The 15086-nt window shown below is 43.0% G+C and overlaps 1 protein-coding gene across 1 annotated transcript; it reads left to right on the top strand.

Annotated features, from left to right (window-relative positions):
- The first annotated feature begins 6 nt into the window (after positions 1-6).
- Positions 7-10666, top strand: ADSL (adenylosuccinate lyase). The gene is made up of 11 exons (XM_015571951.1): positions 7-177; positions 969-1013; positions 1348-1427; positions 4538-4709; positions 4908-4954; positions 5536-5626; positions 5816-5885; positions 6030-6177; positions 7934-8024; positions 9772-9861; positions 10343-10666. Exons 1-11 carry the CDS (start codon positions 13-15, stop codon positions 10649-10651), a joined length of 1308 nt encoding a protein of 435 aa, XP_015427437.1. The 5' UTR covers positions 7-12; the 3' UTR covers positions 10652-10666.
- Positions 10667-15086: the final 4420 nt, after the last annotated feature.

The following is a 15086-nucleotide window of genomic DNA, read 5'->3' as shown; positions in this document are numbered from 1 at the left end:
CAAATCCAGGAGATGAAATCAAACCTAGACAATATCGACTTCAAGATGGCAGCTGAGGAAGAGAAGAAATTACGACATGATGTGATGGCTCATGTGCACACGTTTGGCCACTGCTGTCCCAAAGCTGCTGGCATTATACATCTTGGGGCCACCTCCTGCTATGTTGGAGACAATACAGTAGGAACCCATGTTGTTTTGTTTCCACTTAGGACTCAGTCGTTATTTATAATGCATTTACAAATTGTATTTTACTTTATCCAGTTTGAGAAAGTGATTCCATAGTTCTTTAGTTTTAGGGATATCTTAATGCTCAGGAATTTTCTGCTTTTGATATCCCTTCTGTCTAAACTATAAGCCCCTACTCACCTCCATAGACTAAGACCTGCAGGTAACGCTTACTCATTGGCATGCTGGACACAACCCAAGGTCTTAGCATTTTCCTGACCAAGGTAATTTTCCAAAGGAATTTTTTCGAGGTCCATTACAATTCTTTACTGTTACATCAGAAAAGAAAAAAGGGTTGCATTGTGATTCTTAAACAAAACCTTTAATTAGAAAAAGCATCAGCATATATTTTCCTAAGAGTTTACTAGGTGCCTGGCACTATTCAGAGCACTTTATGTATATACTAGAGGCCCGATGCACGAAATTCGTGCCAGGGCTCAGCCCTCGCAGCCACAGCGGCTTGCCTCGGCCTTCGCAGCCCCGACTTCGTCTGGGAGGTCGTCCAGACGGTTGTTCTGCTGTTCTGTGTAATTAGCATATTGGCTCTTTATTATATAGGATTCATTTATTCTTCATGACAGTCATAAGAGTTAGATGCTATTATCTCTATTTTAAAACAGCTTTATTGAGGTATAGTTTACATACCATAAATTTACCCATTTTAAATATACAGTTCAATGAGTTTTAGTAGTAATGTTTGGGCAAAGCTGTTTAATATAAGACCATTGCATTTTCCTTTGCAGGACCTGATTATTCTTAGAAATGCATTTGACCTGCTTTTGCCAAAGGTAAGGAGTTGGCAGAAATTTCCTACCAGCCCTAGATTCCCTGTGATAGGGGATGGGCACCACTTACAAGTAAATCAACACAATAGTCATCTAAATAAATGCTCATTTACTCAGGTGAATGATCCTATATCTAATTTCTAGTCAACTCAATTTTCAAATGTTCGTTGCTATGAACTCTTTAAGGCACTTGAGGATACAAAAATGAAAAGATGCCTGTGCCTTCATTGAGCTGGAGGTCTAATTCTATATTAACTTGTGTAAAAGTCTAGTTCCTGATTATATAATGAGCTCAACCTGAATTCACCCTCTTTCTACCGCATGGTCTTTCTTATAGCTTGCCAGAGTGATCTCTCGGCTTGCTGACTTTGCTAAGGACCGAGCTGATCTTCCCACCTTAGGTTTCACACATTTCCAGTAAGTGATATGATTGCATCTTGGGAATGGGGCTTGTTTATGTGCAACTGGCTTTCATTTAGTGTTCAGTTCTTCTGCAGGGAAACCTTGAGGTGGATAATCTCAAAACAGAGCTTAAGCAGATCCCTGATACCTATGCTAAATGCTGTACTGGCGAGAGAGTAAATGTAATAGTTCATTTGGGAAGCATTGGGAAATAAGTATCAGGAGCCTTAGAAAGTATTCATACCCCTTGATTTCATGCTTCTATTCTAGGGAATCTAGACCAAGGAAATAATCCAAATTATGGGGAAAGCTTTATGTACAAAAGTCTTTGTTAAAATATTATTTATAATAGGAAACAATCTAAATGTCCCACAATAAGGGAATAATTAAGTAAGATATATAGTATATCCACAGGTTGGGATAATATGCAGCCATTAAAATTATTCAGGTAAGACTAATATGGAAACATGCTTAGGTTAATGTTAGGGGATAAAGACAGTATATAAATAGCACAAAAATTGGGAGGAATTATACCAAGCTGTAAATATTGATTGCTATGCTTTAGGAGATAGTAGGGTAATTAATCTTTTTCTCTACTGCTTTTTTAGTTTTTTATTTTTAAAAAGTGCAAATATTTTTATGATTACTCCAAAAAACCCTGTTTAAAAGCTGATGATGTGATTTTTGGAATGCGCATAGCAGGTTTTGAGTGATGGTAGTTCAGAAGTGGTGAATTAGCATGTGCCTTATGTTTTGATGGGGTATTGCTATGGTAACAAGTTTATCATCTCCTATATCATCAATTTAGGAAAGCCCAAGTTGATTTTAATCTTTCTAAAAGTTAGGGTCTGTATTTATTGGTAAAAACCTGAAGAAATTGTCTGTGTGAAGGAGTCAGTGCTCCGTGTCTGTGTGTCTTGGCCAGGACAAATGTTCCTCTGCTGCCTCCCTACACACCTAGCGTTCCCTGTGTTGCAGCTTCGCTTCCTCTCCGGCATCTGTTGGAGATGCGCAGGGACTGCAGGCATTCCGGTGTTCGCTGGGGATAGCATACTGAGAGGTGTCTGCTGCCACAGTTAGCAGGCACTGGGAACTCAGAAAATGGTGTAGCTGGGTAGGCATCTCCTCGGTGTGTGTCAGTCCCTGCAATGAAAAAGAAACAACTTTATTGAGATATAATTCACGTATTATAAAATTCATCCCTTTTAGTGTACAATTGAGTCGTTTTTAGTATATTTACAGTTACCAGTCATCACAGTATATAATTTGAGAATATTTTCATTACCCCACAAAAAACCTGTACCTATTAGCAGTCGCTTTTTTTAAAAAATATATTTTATTGATTTTTTTACAGAGAGGAAGAGAGAGGGATAGAGAGTTAGAAACATCGATGAGAGAGAAACATTGATCAGCTGCCTCTTGCACACCTCCTACTGGGGATGTGCCCACAACCAAGGTACATGCCCTTGACCGGAATTGAACCTGGGACCTTTCAGTCCGCAGGCTGACGCTCTATCCACTGAGCCAAACCGGTTAGGGCAACAGTCGCTCTTATTTCCCCATTCCATAGCCCCTGGCAATCACTAATCTATTATCTGTCTGGATTTGCCTCTTGTGGATATTTTATTTAAGTAGAAATCATACAATATTCGTCCCTTTTAACTGTTTTTTTGTATGTGTTTTTTTAAGCTTAGCACAGTGTTTTCAACGTCTACCCACATTTGTCCATTCATCAGTTGGTAGATATTTGGGCCATTTCCATTTGTGGCTATTATGTATAATGCTGCTGTGAACAGATCCATGCAAATTCATGGGAAATAAGTATCAGGAGCCTTAGAAAGTATTCATACCCCTTGATTTCATGCTTCTGTTCTAGGGAATCTAGACCAAGGAAGTAATCCAAATTATGGGAAAGCTTTACAGAGAGGAAGAGAGAGGGATAGAGAGTTAGAAACACCAATGAGAGAGAAACATCAATCAGCTGCCTCTTGCACACCTCCTACTGGGGATGTGCCCACAACCATGGTACATGCCCTTGACCGGAATTGAACCTGGGACCTTTCAGTCCGCAGGCTGACGCTCTATCCACTGAGCCTAGCCGGATCTGTTCTAGGGCTTTCATCATCACAGGGCAGATATTTTTATTTATTTCTTTGCTTGTACCTGTAATCTATTAGCAGGAGTTAGCGAAGAAAACTACTTCAGATTAATTTGGAGATATAGCATGTGGTCTGCCTGCTAGAGACATTCCCAGTGGTGTTTCTTGATTTCTCCAGCTATCAGTATCATCAGCCAAATAGAGAAATTCCATCTGGAAGGGGCTCGGTCATCTATTAGGACTCCTGCATTGCTGCAGTTTATTTGTAATGTTTTATGTTCAGAAACAGACCTGCAGTGGATTGGCTTAGACTTCAGACTGCACACACAGCCATTAGCTGTTACGTTCGAGTCCTTTGTTATGTGTGTTTTGGGGATCTCCACAGTATGGCTGCTCCTCATAAAGTCTTGACTCCTTACAAAGAAAGGCCTTCCTTGATTGCCAATCTAGAGTAGCATTCTCCATTGTCCTCACCCTCATTTTCTTTTTTCGTATTTTTCACAACAAATCAACAGTTACCTTCTTTGTTTACTCTACAATGTGCACTCCATTGGACAGGATGTTCCTCACCCTCATTTTCTTTTTTCGTATTTTTCACAACAAATAACAGTTACCTTCTTTATTTACAGTGTGCACTCCATTGGACAGGATGCCTGTTTGGTTTGTTGTTTTATTTCCAAAATCAAGAAAACATTAGATCCTTGGCAAATGGTTTTTACATGAGTTTATGTATATTTCTTACCAAAGTCTGGAGATAAACAGACATTGTCTCTGCCCTTACATTTCCTCTTGATGATGAAGAGAGAACTGTGTTGGGAGCCCTTTAGCTTTGTAATCTTTGAATATTCATAAGTGGCATAGAATCTTCTTAACTATAATTTGCTCAAAGTTTTTAGCTCCAGTTTTGTCCATCTCTTACTTTAGTTCTTCCCAGAGGTAACAGTGATGACTAGAGGAAGCAAGGAAGCTGTTATGAAAGTCAGTTCTTGGTTTGGAACTTGCCTGTGTTCCCTTTGGCTGCCTCCAGGCCTGCTCAGCTGACCACAGTTGGGAAACGTTGCTGTCTTTGGATTCAAGATCTTTGCATGGATCTTCAGAACTTGAAGCGTGTCCGAGATGACCTGCGCTTCCGGGGAGTGAAAGGCACCACTGGCACCCAGGCCAGCTTCCTGCAGCTCTTCGAGGGAGATGACCAGAAGGTACTCTGAAAGCGACCTGGGGACACAGGAACTCAGTGGTGGGCACAGAGAAAAGCGGACCCCGGAACTGGAGGGGATCGATCTCGGGATGCGTGGCATCTGGACAGGAAGGGGTACGGGGAGCGCAGTCTGTGCAGGATGAGATATTCTCATACTAGACACCCCTGGATTACTATAGGGATGTCTTTTCTTTCCAAGGTAGAGCAGCTTGACAAGTTGGTGACAGAAAAGGCAGGATTTAAGAGGTAGGTAAATGGGGAAAGGGCTGGACTCCCTAGTAAATGATGAACAGCCTGTGTTCACTGTATCTATAGATTTGACCTTCACTTTTTTGGTGTTTTCCTTTCCACTCACTTCCTCTCATCACTTGCCTGGGGTTTATTTTCTAATTGTCTGGATTCTATTTTCTTACAATCTGTAAAGAAAAAGGAAACTTTTACTTCTGAGATGTTTAGAATAATAGCCTTACCCATGTTGCTGTTTTGTTTATTTACTGAGACCTCCAGTGCATTAGTTAAACCTGGCCATTTCCATTGAGGGCCACTGGGCTCCACTGTGGCTCCTTCCAGGCACATCCTTCAGGCTGCAGCAGGACATGGACACATGGACCTTTTTCCTTCTTGAGGCAGGAGCTGACTGGGTATTAGTAAAAAGGGTGGAAGAGCAGTTTGTTCCAGGAACTAGTTGTCAGGTCCTCTGGGCCGAATGTGACTTTAGTATACCAGTGAGACCAAGCTTTCACTTAGGGTCTGTTTTTGTTCTTTTTTTTTGACACAGTCACATTTTGAAATATTTCCACTTAAGGCTCTTTTCTATTTATTTCTAGGGCTTTCATCATCACAGGGCAGACCTATACACGAAAAGTGGATATTGAGGTGCTGTCTGTGCTGGCTAGCTTGGGGGCTTCGGTGCACAAGGTGAGTGGTGGCAGCTGGTGGGGTGGGATGAGAGCTTTGGACACCACAGACAGACCAGTCAGCCTCAGACTTACTTACGTCGCTCAAGCGATGTCAGTTGTCATTTTTAACAATCTGGGGCCCTAGTCCCTGCCCCCAGATTCCTGCATTCAAGAATGGGGTAATGCCTCCACCCCTGCTTTTCCTCAGATCTGCACTGACATACGACTCCTGGCAAACCTCAAGGAGCTGGAGGAACCCTTTGAGAAACAACAGATTGGTGAGTGTGTGTGAAGACTGGCACACCGCAGAGGTGCTGCCAGGCTTGTGGGCGTGTGTTAACGGCTCACACGCCAGCATGCGCAGGCTCTCGCCCTCCTCTGAAGTTTTTCTGCCTTTGCTTCTTGTCTTTGAACGTGGGCAGGCTCCAGTGCGATGCCATACAAGCGGAACCCAATGCGCTCAGAGCGGTGCTGCAGCCTTGCCCGTCACCTCATGACCCTGATCATGGACCCACTGCAGACGGCATCTGTGCAATGGTTTGAACGCACGCTGGATGATAGTGCCAATCGGTCAGTGGAGTGGGGATGTCACAGAAGCATGTTTTGAGTGTCTGCATTTTCTCATTGTCCCCAAGGAGCCTGGAGTCTCAGTGGGAGGCAAGAATATAGAAAGAACGGTGTGATAAGTGTTAGAATCAAAGTGTGGACAAGGTACTCTTTGTGAGGAGTCAGGGAAAGCTTTACAGGAAGACTTAAGAAATAAATAGACATTTTAAAAAGACATTTAAGACAAGATTGGGAACGTATAAAAGCCCAAAGACAGAAGAAGGACATTTTACGGAGTAAACTGAGTTACTAATAGGCACTGGGGAATGAAGTCTCTATGTGGCATGAGATGAGGTGGACCCATAGGATTGTAGCCAGTTGATGAAGGGTGTTATAGGCCCTGAAAAGGAGTTTAGCTAATGTTCTGAAGGCAGATAGATGTCACCTGTGGTGCCTGGCACAATGACATGTTAATGAGGTGTGAAGTGGGTCAGAAGTAATTTCAACATGTATGTGGTTTTCTACTGTATGTATGTACTTATTTAAAGCAGATTCACATTACACTGGTTTGCTTGCATTGTACTGGGATTTCTTGAGTAGAGGATACGTAGTTAAAGCTAGCTTTTTGGGGTCTCTGGGTAACCCAGGGTTTACCTATGGAAATATGGCATGCACTCATTCAGAAATCAGCCGTTGAATACTTTTTAGCAGGGTGTGACCTAGTGAGATGTGCCCACTAAAACACCCTGCAACAGTTAGGACATTCCGTTATAAGGAGACATTGATCTAGTCAGAACAAGTTAGGAGGCTATTTTATTTTTAAAAATTTTTTATTGATTTCAGAGAGGGAGGGAGTGAAGGATAGAAACATCAATGATGAGAAAGAAGCATCAGTTGGCTGCCTCCTGCACGCCCTACACTGGGGATCCTGTGGATCTAGCCAACAACCTGGGCATGTGCCCTAACTGGGAATTGAACCGTGACTTTCTCGTTCATAGGTTGAAGCTCAACCACTGAGCCATGCCAGCGGGGCTAGGAGGCTATTTTATTTTATTTTATTTTATTTTTAAGTATATTTTATTGATTTTTTTACAGAGAGGAAGGGAGAGGGATAGAGAATTAGAAACATCGATGAGAGAGAAACATCTATCAGCCACCTCCTGCACACCCCCACTGGGGATGCGCCCGCAACCAAGGCAATGCCCCTGACCGGAATCAAACCCGGGACCCTTCAGTCCACAGGCCGACGCTCTATCCATTGAGCCAAACCAGTTAGGGCTCTAGGAGGCTATTTTAAAAATCCAAGTCCACACTGGCACAGTGGCCACGTGAATGAAGAGGAAGGATGTAGACATAAAACAGTGGCCGATGAGCCAGGGCCAGCCTTGGTGGTTGATGGAGTGAGTGTTAAGGTTGGTGATGATGTGCTAGTGCTGTTTACTGAGCCAGGAGCCACAGGGGGAGAGAGCAGTTTTGAGAAGGTGAGCAGGAGGCAGTGGAAAAGTGGCTGAATTCAGTTTGGGGTTTGAGATACCTATGGATCAGCCAGGTGGAGCTCTTCGAGTATATGGTCTGGCGCTTGGGCAGGTGGTCTGGACAAGAAGCGATAGATTTGAGGGTTGTCAGGATATGGAGGTTGTTGAAGTCAGAGAATGAAGGAAATTGTCCAAATAGCACATGTGACGTGAGAAGTCAATAGGACTGCTTGGGACACACCCTACATTTCACTGAAATTGTTACTTGTTTAAAGAGATAACTGAATTGGCTGTTTGTTTCCTAGACGTATCTGTTTGGCCGAAGCATTTCTCACTGCAGACACTATATTGAATACATTGCAGAACATTTCTGAAGGACTGGTGGTGTACCCCAAAGTAAGAGGCCTCAATTAAAAAGCAAAATATTAGGGAGGGGTTGGAGTGTGGGAAGGGGAGTGTAACCTTTTCCTGCTCTGGAGTGGGTATGTTGGGGGAGCTATAGTGTGATCCAGTAGTTCTTCCCAACAGGAGCTCATTCTTCAGGTTGTGACATGAGCTCTAGGGAACAAACATGTGGAATTTATAGACATGTTTCTAGAAAATGGGGAAAAGTACTTTGATACAGTCTACCAGCAAGAATCATCAGGTCTGGTGTGACTGGCAGAGTAGACTGTTCCCTTAGCCTGTGTGTTAATCCTCACCTGAGGATTTTTTTCCATTGATTTTTAGAGAGAATGAGGAAGGGGGGTGGGGTGGGCAGAGAATCAGTGGCTAGAGCATCGGCCTGTGGACTGAAGAGTTCCAGATTCAATTCCGGTCAAGGGCATGTACCTTGGTTGCGGGCACATCCCCAGTAGGGAGTGTGCAGGAGGCAGCTGATGGATGTTTTTCTCTCATGGATGTTTCTAACTCACTATCCTTCTCCCTCCCTCTCTGTAAAAAATCAATAAAATATTTTAAAAAAGAAAAAGATAAACATCGATTTAAGAGACACACATTGATTGGTTGCCTCCCACATGCACCCCCTACTGGGGCTGGGGATCGAACCTGCAATCCAGGTACGTGCCCTTGACCGGGAATCGAATTTGTGACCCTTCCATACGCAGGCTGACGCTTTAACCACTTCACCACACTCGCCAGGGCATCCCTTTGCCTATTTTTTTGTTGTTTTTGTTTTTACTTTTTATTTTTTATTTATTTATTTTTAATATATTTTATTGATTTTTTACAGAGAGGAAGGGAGAGAGATAGAGAGTTAGAAACATCGATGAGAGAGAGACATCGATCAGCTGCCTCCTGCACATCTCCCACTGGGGATGTGCCCGCAACCCAGGTACATGCCCTTGACCGGAATCGAACCTGGGACCTTTCAGTCCGCAGGCCGACGCTCTATCCACTGAGCCAAACCGGTTTCGGCTATTTTTACTTTTTAATTGTTATTTTCATAAAGTAACATTTTTTCTCAAAAACAACGTTTAAGCTTCATGTAGAAAACATTCTCAATGTAGCTTCTTCTTTACATTGTTGGTTGTGAGGGTTCTCTCCAGCTGGTCTTCAGTGGTTATTCAGGATGATTTTTCTGTCTTAGCTGTCATTCCAGTTTGGTCGTGGGAGAGTGTCAGTGTAGCTTCCATTTAATCTGCTACTATCTTAGAACCCCCTTTGCCTGTTTTTAAGCGCCTGAGGCAGGTGGGTTCATTCCCATCAGATACTTGGCTCTTGCAATGGCACTGAAATTTAACAGTTGAGGTTTTAGGAATTGTTTTCAATGAAGCAACTTTTTAAAGTTTCTTAAATCAATATTTCTTTTTTAAATCAATATATTTTTTTAAATCAAATATCTGGATTATTAAGAAAAATTAAGCCCTGGCCTGGAAGCTCAGCTGGTTAGAGTGTCGTTCTGATACGCTAAGGTTGCGGGTTCGGTCTCTGGTCAGGCCAACCAATGAATACATACATAAGTGGAACAACAAAATCAGTGTTTCTCTCCTCCCCAGAATTAATAAAAAAAAAATTTTTAAGAAAAATTAAACATATGGTATAGATTTAATTCATGACCCTGATGTGCATTTTGCTGGTCATAGTTGTTATCTTACTGTGTATATGACTTTGCAACTTTGAGGCCTTTCATTCATTCTTCCAGGTAATTGAGCGGCGCATTCGGCAAGAGCTGCCTTTCATGGCCACAGAGAACATCATCATGGCCATGGTGAAAGCCGGGGGTAACCGCCAGGTTTGTAACTCCTTGTGCTGCTGGATAAATTGAGTGCACCCTTCGTCCTAAAGAGGAGTGGGTGAAGGAAGGAGATTCTATCATTACCTTAAGCCATGGTATTGGTACAGAACAGTGACCATATTCTGTCGTAAAATGAGCTTATTCTGGAGGGTGAGTGTGTAGACTCAGTTTATTAAAAGTGAATCAATCCCTTGTAGAAAAGGTCTGCTCTTAGTGAAGGGCTTAGGTCTGAATTTCCATAGGAAGTGATGGGAAGTAGGCAGGGCACAGAGATGGTTCAGAGCTTTAGAGGAGCCTGCCCTCTCCTAGGTTGTGGTTAGAGTCAAGATCTTGGAGTCAGACTGTAAGGGGAACCACCTCAGCCCGGAGGGGCTTTGTGTACCAGCCAGAGACAGTGTGGATGTGAAGTGTCGGTGACTTATCAAGGCATTCAGATGCCCTGTTAGTGGTGAACCAACAATGCCTCACTGTCTTCCAGGATTGCCATGAGAAAATTAGAGTGCTCTCCCAGCAGGCAGCTGCTGTGGTCAAGCAGGAAGGAGGCGACAATGACCTCATAGAGCGAATCCTCGCCGATGCCTACTTCAGCCCCATTCACTCCCAGTTGGACCGTTTACTGGATCCTTCCTCTTTCACTGGGCGTGCATCCCAACAGGTAAGCATCGGAGCACTTCGGTGGAGCTGCAGTCTTCCCAAATGCCATCTTTTTATACTGCTGGGCTGCAGAACCTGGAAAATGGGAATGTTTCCAATCTGTGGGAGGTGTGATGTGAATGGGGCCAGTTAGAATTCGAAGCAGGTTGCTGGCTAGACTGTAAAGTTTTGGTTGTTTGAGCTGTCTTAACTATTTTCTGTGTGGATTTCTCTGAATTCTCCTTTGGTCTAGAGCCGTGGTCGGCAAACTGCGGCTTGCGAGCCACATGCGGCTCTTTGGTCCCTTGAGTGTGGCTCTTCCACGAAATACTGACTTCTGTGCATGGGCCACGAAGTTTCAATCGCACTGTATGTGCACGCCCGCACATGGTATTTTGTGGAAGAGCCACACTCAAGGGGCCAAAGAGCCGCATGTGGCTCGCGAGCCGCAGTTTGCCGACCACTGGTCTAGAGAATGTGGTATAATGGACAACAATAGGGTTTTATCTGATAGGTCTGAGTTCAGTCCTGATTTCTGGCATTTACTGACTGACAAGATAAAAATATACATTTCATAAAGGGATGTGAGATCGAAAGGCCTAGCATGATGCTTGGTGCATAGTGTGTATTCAGTAAGTGTTTGTCATTTTTCCTCTTGGTCTTTTGGGGACCACAAGAGTCGATTCAGAAGCATTTATCAAGTGCAGACCAAGTGCTCAGTATGTGTTTAATGTGGGGGCTTTAAAGATGTGTAGATTCTTCAGGGAGCTCAAACCTTAGTGAAGACTTGTAAATAGTTCATTATAATACCAAGCAGTACGCACAGGAATTGAGGGAAGCACATCTTTTGAGGGATCACAAAGGATGACATAACCCTCGAATAGTGGAAGGTGGTGAAGACTTCTTGGACAGCGTGACATCTGAGCTGAATCTTAGGGCCAAGTAAGAGTTAACCTGGGGTCACCAGTCTGAGAGGATATGTCCAGCATTGGAGAGAGAAATTGCAGTCATTTGATGGCATATCAAGTGCCCCAGAAGTAGTTATAGGATTTAAAGTGGAAGACAGGCAAGAGTTTATCATTTATATTCAAATCACTCTGGAGCTGTGGATTTGCAAGACTTAAACAGGAGGTAGGGCGGCCCACAAGGAGGCTGCTGCATGGGCCACGCACTGGATGATGAGGGCTTTGAGCCAAGGCAGTGGCTGTTACAGGCAAGGGGAGAGATCTGAGGGCTCCTAGAAGGGTAAGCACTTGGCAGCTGGTTGAATGAGGAGCGGGAAGAAGCAGTGATGATTTTAGCTTGGGTAACTGAGTAGAGAATGGTGAGACCCACTGAAAACACAGCTTGGAAGGATAGCATATGTGGGCATGGTGGCTAAGCTGCCGGTGTCTAGGGAGAGAATTCTGACAGGCAATTGAGAAAAATAGCTCAATGGTGGAGTAAATTCTTTTTTTTTTTTTTTAATATATTTTATTGATTTTTTACGAGAGGAAGGGAGAGAGATAGAGAGTTAGAAACATCGATGAGAGAGAGACATTGATCAGCTGCCTCCTGCACATCTCCCACTGGGGATGTGCCCGCAACCCAGGTACATGCCCTTGACCGGAATCGAACCTGGGACCCTTCAGTCCGCAGGCTGACGCTCTATCCACTGAGCCAAACCGGTTTCGGCGTGGAGTAAATTCTTTATCTAATTAGGTCTCAGTGATATAAACTGACATTGAAAAAGTATTAGCAAAACTGACATCTTAATGTTTTGTTTCATATTTGCTTTCCTTTTTGGTGCGTTGTAGTTGGACTCTGTTTCTTTTACAGCAAAACAGACTTAACGTAATAAATGTAGCTCATAGTTCACCCTCTGTTCTTTCGAGGCGTATTTTCCCTCTCATCTAGTCCTTTTCACACGTTCACTTGATTTCAAGTTAGTAAAGTTCCTGGTCCTCTCTTTTGAAGGTAAATTTGATCTGGGTTTAAGATGCAAAGTAACCTGGATCCAGTGACTCAGTGTGGTTGGATATCTTTATTTCAGTTATGTTTGGCTAAAATAAGTAATGAAATTTGGAGATATAATAAGTTCTCAAAGAAACTGATTTGATCATCAGGCTTACTCAGCTCAGATTGTACCTGGCCTGACCTTCATCTTTTGATAAGGCTTTTATATATCAAGTAAAAGCCAATAGGGAAGATTGATTTCATCAAGGCCTTTGACAATCTTTAATCCTGATTACACAAACTGATAGTTTGTTGAATTGGCGGTAGCTAAAGAAGATAGATTATGGGTTATCTCCACCGGAAGGGGGCGCAGCTCTCCATCACTAGCCGTGCCTCTACATACTTTTTCAGCATAGCTGGGAAGAAGACAGCTTCTTTATCAGATTTGTAAATGACACAAAACTAGGAGAATTAACCAATACATTATTTGATAAACAACTAAGATTTCATCTAACCTTAAATAGGCTGATTTGATGTGGCCAAAACTAAGAAGAAAAAATTAAGATAAATGTGAATAAGCTAACCTTAGACTCAGTATAAACCAGAAAGGGTTGCCAGTGAGATAAGACCGTTTTAGGATGTGTTAATGGTATGTGTCCAAAAAACTCACCAGTCTTACTGTTCCACACTCATGGTATTTTGTTCAATTTTGGACGGCCAGTTTGAGGAACAGATCATTGGAGAGCCAGCTTCCAAAGAAGACCTTATCATGAGTGGTGAAGGAATGTTAGGGCTCTTTATCCTGTAAGAGAAAACTTAGTGCTTCAAATATGGTTGTGAGGAGGAAGAATGACTTAATTATCTGTTGTCCCAAGAGAGACAACTGAGACCAGTACCCATTGTTGAGAGTCAGGCTGGTTTGGACCCAGACATTGCAGATGCTAAAAGTTAGTGATTCTTCCCCCACCCACCCTTTCAGGTCAAACAGAAGACTCCTGAGTTGTCAGGAATGGGAATGTTTTGAGGGAGGAGAGGCTTAATTGTCTCCATTTGTATGTAATCAAAGGTAGAAGTAAAGAGCTAAACTTATTGGAAAGAAAGAATAAGGCAATCTTGAAAACCAAATTTTATAATACAGTTCAGTGTAGCAAGCATGGATGATGTGGAGCCACATGACATTTCGACTCTCAGAAACAATTTGTCATTCCTCTCATGCGGATGTTTAAATCGGGTCTAGCACAAGGAATTAAGTCATGGCTCTGATCAATCACTCTACTTCTCTAGTGTGGGCCACTTCAGAGGAAGCAGCTACCATCAGTGTATCTGTAATCAGGATTTCTATTACATAGACACACGGGGGATATCCGATATCATGGAGTTTGGTTACTAAATTTCCTCAGAGGAAGTAAGATCTTGACAGTCTTGTTCTGACAATTCTATTGGATTTCTGAACTTGTGATTGGTGATCCTGGGCTATTTGAATGGGTACATTGTTTTGTTGTGTGTTTCTTCTTTCCTCTCATTCTCATTTTTATATATTTGTGATATATTTTAAGTGCAATTTTGTTATCTTATTTTCCCATTTAGCATTTTGATTAAAGGCATTTGGATGGGCTGAAGTTTGAGAAGAGAGAACATTCATGCCTTCTCAAAATTAGGTTTAATTCAGTTAACCAGTGATGCAAACTAAGATCTGAACCATCCAGAAACCAGGGTCTGGACAAACCCTAGGACAACTGGCTTCTGTTCAACTGCATTCAGAGTCCTGGACACTTGACTGCCCCCCTTTTCCCTGGCAGATGGTAGATTTCATTTAATAACCAGGAGAGAAGGAGTGGCGGAGGGGTAAGGGAGGAGGAAATTTAAAAAAAGACCAGGAGAGCCTGATGACAGGTGGAAGCACAGATTAGGTGCCTCCTGAATGGTGACACACATCCTGGGTGGATGTGAGGTTCAGTGGCTGCAGTGGCATAGCAGAGTGACACAAAGAAGGCATCTGAAAATGTCCTTTTCCTTTCTGAGCCCAGGAGGATTCACCAACTTTCTTCTCTGTGGTCAGTCAGGGAGCTGGCCGAGACTTGGTGCTGCTGTTGGTTGGTTTGCCTGCCATGGTAGAGAGTATATCCTGAACTGGAACCAACTAGAGATTGGGGAATGAGTCAGAAATTAAATAGAAAAAAAGTTAAAGATGTTGGAAAGCTACATAATGAAATATTAAGTGTGGTTTCTTGGATAATGAGTTCAGGTGGTTTTCATTTTGTTTTTGTGTATTTTTTCAAGTTCTTAATGCAATTTTTATTTAAATAAACTTTAAATTTTAGAAGTTTGGATTTACAGAAAAATTGCAAAGATAGTACAATATTCCCATATACCCCATACTTGGTTTCCTCTATTATTAATATACTAGAGGCCCGGTGCACAAAAATTTGTGCACTCGGGGTTAGTGGTCCCTCAGCCCAGCCTCTGCCCTCTTGCAGTCTGGGACCCCTCTGGGGATGACCATCTGCTGGCTTGGGTGTGCTCTCCAGGGGATTGGGCCTAAGATGGCAATCAGACATCCCTCTGGCAGCCCTCGGGGGATGTCCACTTGCCAGCAGGGAGCAGGCCTACACTGCAGTCGGCCATCCTTAGTGCTGCTGAGGAGGCAGGAGCGG

The sequence above is a fragment of the Myotis davidii genome, unplaced genomic scaffold (genome assembly GCF_000327345.1).
Source record: "Myotis davidii unplaced genomic scaffold, ASM32734v1 scaffold428, whole genome shotgun sequence".
NCBI lineage: Eukaryota > Metazoa > Chordata > Mammalia > Chiroptera > Vespertilionidae > Myotis > Myotis davidii.
Note: the sequence above shows the minus strand (reverse complement) of the source record. Positions and strands in the feature narration are given on the sequence as shown.

Excerpts from the sequence above, each read along its gene's own strand:
- ADSL (XM_015571951.1), top strand. The coding sequence starts at position 13 with ATGAAATCAAACCTAGACAATATCGACTTCAAGATGGCAGCTGAGGAA. Across the intron at positions 1,428-4,537 it reads TTAGGTTTCACACATTTCCA|GCCTGCTCAGCTGACCACAG; the intron begins GTAAGTGATATG and ends GGCTGCCTCCAG. Across the intron at positions 8,025-9,771 it reads GACTGGTGGTGTACCCCAAA|GTAATTGAGCGGCGCATTCG; the intron begins GTAAGAGGCCTC and ends TCATTCTTCCAG.